Source organism: Bombus flavifrons, chromosome 3 (genome assembly GCF_040668555.2).
Source record: "Bombus flavifrons isolate JBK064 chromosome 3, iyBomFlav1_principal, whole genome shotgun sequence".
Taxonomy (NCBI): Eukaryota; Metazoa; Arthropoda; class Insecta; order Hymenoptera; family Apidae; genus Bombus; species Bombus flavifrons.
The window spans coordinates 15395010-15406394 of NC_138444.1; the positions used below are offsets into that span (position 1 = coordinate 15395010).

Consider the following 11385-nt stretch of genomic DNA (forward strand, 5'->3'; position numbering starts at 1 on the left):
CGAATCTGACATCGCGGCCAGTAAATCTTTTTTACTGCTCTACGTATGCTTCGATGTGGTGTGTAATCTCTCTTTCTCATCTATTTGAATGTTGGTTCGTGTACATATTAATTTTATTAAGAGAAATTGTATATACAATGCATAATTAAGAAGCGTCATCGGCGTTTTAAGTGTGTATTAATTGTAACTGTATAAAAATATTATTGTATTATTTATAGCTAAATATATCGATGTATATTACACATTGTCGTGTCGTGTCGTGTAGGAGTCGTTAGATCGCAGAATGGAAGAACTTATAAAAATCACTCGATGTTGGTCCTGTACCAAAATATCATGCTTTGTTATTATTTACAACCTTCCAGGCATGATAAGCGATTATGTTACAAATCATTTTATTCATTAAGCATTTTTTATTGTACATAACTTAATTGTTAAAGAAACTGCATGTTACGTTGTATTACTGGATGTACTTTTTATTCCTTTGAATCCCCTAGCTACAAAAAACTTCTCTGTAGACTCATCTCTCGTTGCCTCTGGTCTTATGGATTTTACATATTTATAAAATTTTATCAAATCTTTCTCAAATTGTTGAGATTTTCCACCGTCCCATATTTTACAGACAAATGTTCCATTTCTTTCACTAACTTGTAAAGCAAATTTCAAAGCAGTATATGCGAGTTGTATTATCATCTCATGATCTAAGTCTCTTATGCCAGACGCATTTGGTGCCATATCTGATAGAACTACGTTAGGTTTTTTACCATTTAAATGTTTTAGAAGTAGATTTCGAGATGCTGGATCAGTAAAGTCCATGGCACCCAATAATGTTGCACCTTCGATCGGATATATAGGTTGCTTGTCTATTCCAAAAACAGTTCCAACATCACCATCTTTCTTAGCATTTGCATTTGTTGCTTTAATAGCAACTTGTGTCCAACTGCCAGGAGCCGCCCCACAATCAATTACAATATGACCTGGCTGCAATATTTGAAATTTATCATTGATTTCTAACAGTTTGTATGCACTTCTACATCTATAGTTTTCTTTTCGAGCCAACTCCACGTAAGGATCTTTTAACTGTCTTACAAGCCATAATTGCGAGCTATGCTTCTTCCCTTTTAAATCTTTTGGTACTTCTCGAAATAATGTAGTACAACTATGCAAGTCCCTTAATATCAAAAAATTTCGAGAAAAACGCTTCATGATATAACCTAACTAAATGCTGGCAATGTTAAAAAAAGCTTCATATGCAAAATATATATACACAAATGAATCGTCCTCTTATTTTTTATAATTTAGTTACTATTCGATCATTCATTACACAAAATTACTCATACAAATTAAACATCGTCTAAATAATATTGTAACACTTAATGTGGTCGAATATAATATCTTGTATAGTTACAAGTTGTAAACTACGATTCGGCTCAAGCACATATCAGCTGATTAATACAAATGAATACGCATGCGTAGAGATTCTATGATGGTGACGGAACTTCGTAGTTACAAAAAGTATCTCATGTGCTTGCCGGCGAAGATGTGATAGAATTCCACGGGTAATGATCGTTTGAACGAATGTTGCGATTAAAAAAGTGATTTACAATGAACCTAACCACAGGGAATCCTCACGGGAACGGTTTGCTTTACGCTGGTTTCAATCAGGATCAAGGTACGTGACCGAGTGTGCTACATTTGACAGTCCAGTCATGTACTGTCAAATTTATTTTTTTACTCCTAACCTTTGCATCTAACACCTGTCGAATAAATTTATCATAATTTCACTTTTCTATACGATTAATATCAATTTAACCTGAAAAAATATGTTTCCATCGAACTCTGTTTGCTTAAAATGGCTAAAATGAAAGAATTTATTATCACTTTCTTCTTTTTAACCTCATTCGTATACAATTATTGCAAATTTTTGACAATAACTTTGCATTGAACATATTTCACAAAGTTATTTATAAATCATTCGTATGACCCATTATGTTTTAATTATTTAAATTTCTTTTTCAATTATATTATTAGAATTTCCTTTTAATTGTTTATAATGAATTGTTTTAAAACTCATTGGTTTTATTTGAATTATTAGAAAATCTACTTTTATATTTCATTTCTATCTCTCTTATATGTTTCTCACTCTTTTACATATATCGTATAATCGTACAATATGATATTATTCCATAAAGAGTTCCATGATAATCATTCAACTGTGGTGGTTTATCTTCTTAGTGTTCTATGTGTCAAATAAGGAATATATATATACATATATATCGAATACCATATTGTGATTTTAAAGGGAGAAGACCGTGTAATGTAACTGTGTAATGTAAGAGAATAGATAACAATATCTTAATTGTTTGTATAATCTTTCCATTTGTAGGATGTTTCGCTTGTGGTATGGAAAATGGCTTCAGAGTATATAATTGTGATCCTTTAAAAGAAAAAGTACGTCATTTCAGTGATGGAGGCCTTGGTTATGTGGAAATGCTATTCAGATGTAACTATTTAGCATTAGTTGGTAGTGGAGCAAAACCTATGTATCCAACAAATAAAGGTAACATATTTTATATATTTTCTCTATCTTAAAATAAATAAAGCGGATTATTTGTGATTTATTTTATATAAAACTTGCAGTTATGATATGGGATGACCTTAAAAAATCACCAGCAATTACTTTAGAGTTCAATGCTCCTGTAAGGGGTGTTAAATTAAGAAGAGATAGGATAGTAGTAATTTTAGAGGGAGTTATAAAAGTATATACATTTACGCAAAATCCTCAGCAGCTTCACGTGTTTGAGACTAATCCAAATCCCAGAGGTCTATGTGTCTTATGTCCAAATAGTAGTAATTCCTTGCTTGCTTTTCCTGGTAGAAAAAATGGACACGTTCAAGGTAAATTTTAAGCAAGAAATTTTGGTCTTCTACATTCTTTAAATTTATAAAATAACTTGTTTTCACTATTACAGTGATAGATTTGGCTAATACGGAGAAGCAGCCATTAAATATTGAAGCGCATGAAACACCTTTATCATGTATAGCTTTAAACTTACAAGGTACTAGACTAGCTACAGCTTCAGAAAAGGGAACCTTAATAAGAGTATTCGAAACACAGACTGGAAATATGATTAATGAGTTAAGAAGGGGAGCTAATCATGCAAATATTTACTGGTAATTAAAACGAAATATTTTATAAACAGTTATATATTACTAAAGTAATATTAATCATTTAAATTTATATTATTATAGCATTAATTTCAACCATGATTCAACTTGGTTATGTGTAGCAAGTGATCATGGAACTGTACACGTTTTTGCTGTAGAAGATCAAAAATTAAATCGTCAATCTAGTTTAGCATCTGCTACTTTCCTGCCAAAATACTTTAGTTCCAGCTGGAGCTTTTGTAAATTTCAAGTTCCAGGTGGTCCACAATGTATGTGTGCATTTGGAACTGATAACAATAGTATTATAGGTCAGTATTATAAAGTAATATATTCAGAAATGTACATATATAGCGTGGTAATGATTTCTTACATAACAATGGTTTTTTTGTTGTTACAGTAATATGTGCAGATGGTAGTTATTATAAATTTGTGTTTAACAATAAAGGTGAATGTACGAAAGATTTTTATGCACAGTTCCTCGAATTAACAGATGACAAAATGTGATTGGAAAATAAGGAAGAGGTAAACTTATACACTGATTAGTATATATTGATTATGAAGTGATTAAATAAAAATATATATCTCTAACATTATGTTTTCAGTATTCATTGGATGAGATCACATGGAATAGTTTATATGGGAAGTGAGTACTGTGTTGTTATTTGAAGTCGTATTATATGGTAGAGGACCAAATGAAAAGTACTATTGTTTGTTGGTGTTATGTCCACTGTGCAGAACTGTGCTAACTATATGATATAAAAAGAACTTTAAAGAGCGCTAGAAGGCCTATTTCTGAGATGTTTACTTATGGAACTATACGTTCTTAGATGTTACACGCAAAAAGAAGAACTCAATGTTTATGAGCTTTGCTTAATATATCAGTGTAAAAAGCAATTTTCTTACACATAAATTGAACAATCTTTTAACTAACGCTGATGCAAATATATAAGGAATATCATTCAGAAAGTAATTCAACAATTTTTGATTCATTATGCTCAGCAATTAAATCATACGTATTTTTTTATATTTATTTTATAGAATTACAAATGTCTCATTTAACGTAACAGAAAATATATGATGTTCAAACATATTCCGTATTTTTCGTATTTTATATCATAAATGTTGACGAATTTCTGTAAAACTATGAAATTCGGCTACTTATCGATCGTATTCGATAATTAACCAACTAAAACAATGAGACGTGTATAACGTAATCGAGTTTTATAATCTTTATTTTTATTTTTATCGTTTCATACATTTAATATACATATACACAAGAAATAAATACATTCAGTTACTTTTATTGAAATATTACCACAAAATGTGAAGTTTGTAGTGTCACAAAGAAGTTGGGATCGAATATAAAATAAAAATGATCATGAGACGAAACGCTGTATTTGTTTATAATAAAATATAAATAATATTGATCAGTTGCAAGCATGTATTTCATTTCTTTTTTTTTTTTTTGTTTTGTAATATATATATATATGTATATATACATATATGCATATATTATGCGAAATTTGATGAAAAGTCTTACGCAACATTAGTAATTAAAATTCAGTCTTACAGAAAGAGAATACACGTTGCTAAACCAAAGCTTTTTAACCTAGAATCGTTGTTAAATTGAAAAATTTTTACAATTTGTCATGGTATCGGGTTTGAAATGAAAAAAAAAATATATATATATATAATATATATATATTATATTACGATATATGCGTCATCGCATTTCGATATGCAGTTTAGATTTACATTAGGAATATTGTAATTGTTCATCTCTGTGCGTTGTTCGAAATTTCAAGATATCATTAAAAAACAACGCGAAGCTCTTAACAATTAATCATAACATATGAACAATACACGTATAATAATACGAAGCGGGCTTTTTGTACTGCAGATTTATTTTGAGCTTTTGTAAAATGGAACATCTCCATCGTGTTATGTATAGAAATAAGATGCACAGTGTTTTTCCAACATAAATTTACCGCACCTTTCTCATTCGTTTTTCCTTCCTTTTGTTCAATTATCGTCAAAGACGGAATACGTTGACATTTGACTAGATTACAAAATTTTACATGACAAGATTTAACCGTAGGCCTTGTTGGCAGACCGAGGGTGATCTTAAAATTTGTTTAAAAAACACTGTCATTTGAAAGGTACTTCCCGATAACGAAAGCTCTTGCCATCGAACGCAACCTTTCTCATTCATTGTAACGAATAAATCCGACTTTCTGTCGCTATCTCTATATCTTTGTTTAATAATCTTTAAACCTCGAAAGGTTTATTCGCGTCCGCCTTAACGGCTTTCGATTTTTTCACGACTGGATCTACAGGCTTTTTCTTCACTCCATGAAGAACGTGGGTCAATCCTTTCTTAGTCTCGAGACTCTTGTAAGCGCTGTACACGACGAGCCACACGTAAGAATTACTGATTGCGACGAGCAGAACGATTATGCCTGGAAAAGAAACAACTTTCGATAACGATATAAATCAGAAATTTCCGAAATGGTCGAAATTTTTGGTCGACGATAGATATGTCATGAATATACTAAATTGGTGCATATGAAATTTCGTCTTTCAAAAGTTTGAAATTAACAAGTGAACGCATGTCTTAAAGTCTATAGGAAATAATAAAATAAAATTTCGCCGTATCGCTCATATATAATTCTTATACATCCAATCTTGCACTTATGGATTATTTCGTTATCATTTCGTTAGATATTTAAGTGAATTATTTCAGAATAAAGAAAGTATAAAAGCAGCATTCGAATAATTTTATAACCTAAAGTTGACAGTTCATACGAACACAGAATATTGAGATTAGGTAATTGGTAGAAAGATTACATACATACAATTACGTAGAAGTTATTTTAAAGGTTTCATACGCACCGATATAACAATTTAGTATTTGTTATAATAATTTGCTTGCTTCGTTCGTTTATCAACTTACGTTCACAAATATCAGCTTTGCCTCCGAGCGTAGCAATAAACGGGCAGCCTTGTTCTACCACGAACACAGAAATTGTCAACGCCGATATTATCGTCATCATGACCACCAACCAGGGTGCCATGAAGTGGCGATTGTTCTACCGAAAGAAACAACTTGTCTTACCACGAAATTATTCTCGAGAATGACTACGTAAACTGTAATTACCGCCAGCACACCGTATAACAGCAGGATAGTGGAAATGAAATGTATCACTGTGATCACCAGGCCGCAGTATATCGAGTACACCGTTTCTAAACACGTGTAAAAGATTTTTAAAATTGATGTATAACGAGCGAATACTAGAGATAAACAGTTAAATAAATAATTCTGCGAAAGTAATAGAATATAAAATATTTGTAAGATTATATTGTAAGCACCAGTTGCATTATGGTGCGCCATATCCATTTTCTTAGTATTTAGATGATTAGACGATATATCTTCTAAGGCTTCTCTCTCGAGAGCATCCTCTGTGTCTCTTACCACCATTTCTTGAATTCCCATCGTGTGTAGTAGTGCCAGCACGAAAAATGTCATATTGAATCCTGATATAAGCTGTGTTAAAAAATGAAGTAATTTAATATAATTTAATGCATGCTAATTTCTTATGTGTTTCTTACACAGTGGTAATAATTAAATGATAGATTATATTTACCAATTGAAATACTGCTATTAACACTGTACCTTCTTCCAGGTTAAAATAATGCACGAAATTCTTTAACGGTCCTACCTTCATTTTGCCTATTCTTTTTAGCAGAACTCTGTACAATTATTATTGCTGAAAACATATAGAAATAATAAAAATTTACATCCAACAATTGAAGCGATTCCTATGATAAAGAGACAGTTCCACTTTCCACAAATTTGAGTACATTCAAAGAAATCAGCACACAATTAATTACAACCAAATCATTATTTGGAACATGCCATCAATTCATAGTCAACTAATATTCGTAATAATAAATTTGTGTACTTTTGATTGTGAAATCTATACCTTTCTTTCTCTTCCAATAATTACAATTTAAATATTGGAGGTTCCTTCTATCGCTGAAAATCTTTCAATCTTTATCAGATCCAAGCATCAATGAAGGAAAACAACAATAGAAACATCGTTCAAAATTTGTATACCGATTTGTGTACTGTGTGATGAAGAATTCACACCAAAGTCTCCAATTATCAAGCGGAGCATCAAATATATCGACTATCATACAAAATATAAAAGTTCGCTACAATGATCGCAGCAGTCCTTTGGATTAATATTCTAAATAAAAAAGCGCAACCCTCGGAGGTTACAAACAAGGTAACTATTATGTACCGTGGTGTTCGTGGTGTACATACAACGATAACAATAATACAAAAATAAAGAAGAAACAGAAAGAGGAAGTGTGAGGCTCAATCGAGAATGCAGTCGCGCTCCAAGTTGAAGATTCGTCGCTTTCGAATGGAAAGCGAGTGACGCCATATGTCGTTACTCACCTCGCGGAAAAAGGAGCACGGAATATCACTGAAACGTAGTTCACAATGAGAATCAATAACTTTCACTGTCTCTCGCTTGGACGAAAGCGAAAGATGCGATTGTCAAATGAAATGGAATCACATGAAGAATAGAGAACTTGCCATGAAAATATGTTGCTCCAGTTTTGGTAGCCTCTTTACGAGGCTATCGAGAGCGAACGATAATTCAGAGGGATGACCGTTTGTGTGCGTTCGACGCACAAAGCGCTAGTTTACCTCGTCCAAGGGGTTGAAACGTAACCCCTAGCGGTAGATTAAACGACATGCGCACCACACACCGATCCACTGCCGCATCCTTCAAGATGCATCCGTTCTCAATTGATCATTGATTGCTAGTTCCGCAAAATGATTAATTCTCGACCCGATAGATCTGAGTTATTCGAAAGCTTGTTTTGAGTTTTATTGATCCGCGACTAAAATTGAAAGTGTTTTAAATGGGGTATGGTTTATTAGGGTTTGTGGTATGATTTATTATTGATTTACTGATTGTGTGGGTGTTCTGTGCAAATAGATATTAATATGTACATATATATTGCGCTTCATACAAAACAGATAAATTGATGTTAGATGTGGAGGATGTTTATTTTTTACCCAAATACAATTAGTTGGACATGTGTATTTTATTCTATACATTTATATATATTATGTTATATTATATTATTTATATTTCATTTCATCTATATTTTATAAGGAATTTGTTTATTATTTAGTCAGTTTTCCTTCAAATACATTATTAAACCGATATTTTGAAACAATCGTATTTTAACAAATTATTGTGCCTTACAACGTATTGTGCCTTAACTTTTGTTTTGTCGCGTATAATATTTTAACTTCGATAAATCTCTTTGCGTTGCATACGGTACAATTCCTATTATCGAAAGGTAATATGTGTTACGTCGGGCGGCCCTCTACCTAGACCAGGCCATACATCTCGGGCCAGACGGATACCAGATGTCCGCTCATCCTTACGACGTACCCTCAATAGTCTTAGGGACCCGTCATAAAATCGAACAAATATCCTTTTTTTTATCACTTTTTGACGACTATTGTCTACTACGGCTTGACAAGGGAAAGTCCTCCTAGCAACTTCCTATCGAGGGCGGCTAAGGTCTTCCTAATCCACCAGCCTTCGTTTATCCAATCAGAAGCAATGTATACTGCCCTCACTTTCCTGACCCAAATATCATGATCTCTAGCTTTCCTCCGACTCAGCATCGTCACCCAGCTTTACTTGTCCTATACCGCTAGGAAAGTCAACTACTTGTCCTACACCGCTAGGAAAGTCAACTACTTGTCCTACACCGCTAGGAAAGTCAACTACTTGTCCTACACCGCTAGGAAAGTCAACTACTTCTTCTACACCGTTAGAAGGGTCAAATTACAACGTCGAAGTCTAACATCTAGATCTAACGCTACGTCCACTAACATACTAAATTCAAATATAAAAGCCTTGCTCTATTGTACATCTATCTTATCTTCGTGCGCCAAAGTGTCATCTAGGAATTGTATCTACTCAATAGTGTAACTTAAGTGTTGGAAATAAAACCTTGTAACTCTGTGAACCACAGTGTTATACTAACTGAATCACCCCTATTATCTTAACGGAAATCAGGGGTTCGATCAACTCGTGGTGTCGATTATTATAATCGTAACGGGAATTTACGACTCCCGTTGACATCTCTCCTCGCGATTGCGTCTCCCCGCGATTGGTCGAAAATACAATATGATTGTTTTAAAATATCCATAAGTGCTTCAATTTCGTTAAAATTGTTTATATTCCATTACTACGTTAAAACGAATGCCATATGATTGTTTTATTGTCAACGTGTATCGTGGAAGTTTGAATCACAGTTCGAAAGTTGGTTCGATCGAGATTGAATCATTTTCAAAGTAGTCATAGAAACGCGACACGGACGCGGCCCTCCATACTCGTATCGTGGTTGTCTTTTGAACGTAACACGAATTGTGACAGTTCGTTCGTAGCTTTTAAACTATGTTAACGTGCTGATAGCCTCGATATACGATCTTTTCAGGAGGTTAAAAAATGGATCAGAAATATCAGAGAGTGGAGATGGGGGTGGGTGCGTTTCATCACCCACCGAGAGCAAAATACAGCGAGGAAACGAAGAATTTGATCAAACGTAAGCAAATTCGTCGAAAATTTAATCAAACAGTTTTTAAATTCCTTACTTAAAATAATTTTTGTATTTAATTTTTCTTGTATTTATATCGAATTAGAAATACGATAGTGTTGCAACAAACAGGAACCCATTAAATATTTTCTTATTGTTTTATAGAATCATTAATGTCTTCGCAAGAACATACTAATAGGTTTAATTCTTCTCTTATAAAGTACTTAATATTGATTTACGTTATTTTTCTTGTCGAAATGAACATTTTGATAAATCTGTGATCTTAGTTCTAATGGAAGAATCCAAAGTGAGTATGATGAAAAGAAAATCTATTCAAGAAGCGATTAACAAAGGTGAATCCTTGCCAGCTGCTGTGGAAAGATCGGAAACGAGATCGAATAAGCATAATTTAGGATATCAGGTAGAATTAATAAGTTAAGATTAACGGGCAACAAGAAAATGAAATTAATAAAATCTATCTATGTAGGTTTTAATGCCTACCGTTTGGAAAAAACGATCGCAAGATACGATTATTAAAAGCGGCGCGTATGAGAGGGAACAATATAGAAGAACGTCTCCTTTACGTAAGTTTATATCGGTCTTTTACATAATGATTGGATTGTACAAATATTTATTGTAATAATAAAATAATTATTTGCATCAAATAAGATTAGAAGTTAATAGCTTCCTGATTTGAGACCAAGTTTTGTAATAGATTTTTATCTAAATTTACGTGTATTTATATTCTCATTATTAACATTCAGGTAATACGGAAAAGCAAAAGCGTCATTTAGCATGCATGATGGCGTATGGAAAGGACATGCCAGAAACTCCTCGTGGCCCAAGGATTCTTCATAAAGCGAGACGAGAACCACACTTTCCTGATACCAGTGATCCCATCGATGATTGTATATAACTAAAATAAATAGCTATATTATGTTCTTGTTCTAATATGCTTTCTCTTATTTTTTTAGTGGTTCGTGGAATTCAAGAAAGAATGGAGTTTTTAAGCGACATGGAATGTCTTGGAATGGGGAAAAAATATCGTCTTACAATACAACAAGAAATAGCGCATAAATTACGATTGATCGAATCTGTAGACAAGCAGAGATCGAAGGAAATTCGAAAAGAGATCAGAGAACTTGAAAGACCATTGCCAAAACCATTTCCTTTAGGACAGCTAGATGACAATTAATAATTTTTATAATTCACGGCCTTTTATACTTAACCAATTTATATTTTTTACAAAGTTTACAGAACATATATTATACAGTATTTTAGATAAACCAAGCGATAGGTATAATAAAATAACAAAACGTCAATATATACAATATATTATTCTACTTATATAAAACTGTCAGAGGACAAGCAATTCGTATAACTAGAATTCACATTTTTTGTTCATATAATGGACAGTATGTTCATATAATTAGACACTGACTAAAATTTCACTTAAATAAATGGAATTTTACAATGTTTTTACACAAGTTTTTCATATTTCGATAATTTACAATTTCAATTTATACGTATATACGTACATATTCGATACACAGAATATTTATATGCGACAATGTAATAACAATG

General features: G+C 32.6%; 4 protein-coding genes across 6 annotated transcripts; 2 read left to right on the forward strand and 2 right to left on the reverse strand.

Moving 5' to 3' along the window:
- Positions 1-375: 375 nt before the first annotated feature.
- Positions 376-1407, reverse strand: Mrm2 (Mitochondrial rRNA methyltransferase 2). Its single transcript, XM_069109766.1, has one exon. It carries the CDS (start codon positions 1201-1203, stop codon positions 448-450), a length of 756 nt encoding a protein of 251 aa, XP_068965867.1. The 5' UTR covers positions 1204-1407; the 3' UTR covers positions 376-447.
- A 64-nt stretch (positions 1408-1471) lies between these two features.
- On the forward strand, positions 1472-4554 carry LOC138178184 (WD repeat domain phosphoinositide-interacting protein 3). 2 transcript variants are annotated; one of them, XR_011172621.1, is made up of 8 exons: positions 1472-1669; positions 2384-2557; positions 2638-2895; positions 2970-3171; positions 3250-3473; positions 3563-3687; positions 3768-3808; positions 3901-4554. XR_011172621.1 is itself a non-coding variant. In XM_069109761.1 (7 exons), exons 1-6 carry the CDS (start codon positions 1603-1605, stop codon positions 3667-3669), a joined length of 1032 nt encoding a protein of 343 aa, XP_068965862.1. In that variant the 5' UTR covers positions 1472-1602; the 3' UTR covers positions 3670-3687; positions 3768-4554. The 2 variants fall into 2 exon arrangements, 1 of the variants encoding a protein (XP_068965862.1); XM_069109761.1 differs by having other exon boundaries at positions 3768-4554.
- A 294-nt stretch (positions 4555-4848) lies between these two features.
- LOC138178185 (uncharacterized) lies at positions 4849-8133 on the reverse strand. 2 transcript variants are annotated; one of them, XM_069109763.1, is made up of 6 exons: positions 7631-8129; positions 6810-6932; positions 6535-6709; positions 6323-6408; positions 6119-6254; positions 4849-5624 (listed from the first exon to the last, which is right to left on the reverse strand). In XM_069109763.1, exons 2-6 carry the CDS (start codon positions 6888-6890, stop codon positions 5434-5436), a joined length of 669 nt encoding a protein of 222 aa, XP_068965864.1. In that variant the 5' UTR covers positions 6891-6932; positions 7631-8129; the 3' UTR covers positions 4849-5433. The 2 variants fall into 2 exon arrangements, with proteins under 2 accessions (XP_068965864.1, XP_068965863.1); XM_069109762.1 differs by having other exon boundaries at positions 6323-6709; positions 7631-8133.
- Positions 8134-9402: 1269 nt separating this feature from the next.
- On the forward strand, positions 9403-11294 carry LOC138178188 (UPF0193 protein EVG1). Its single transcript, XM_069109767.1, has 5 exons — positions 9403-9810; positions 10089-10222; positions 10289-10385; positions 10566-10709; positions 10776-11294. Exons 1-5 carry the CDS (start codon positions 9714-9716, stop codon positions 10994-10996), a joined length of 693 nt encoding a protein of 230 aa, XP_068965868.1. The 5' UTR covers positions 9403-9713; the 3' UTR covers positions 10997-11294.
- Positions 11295-11385: the final 91 nt, after the last annotated feature.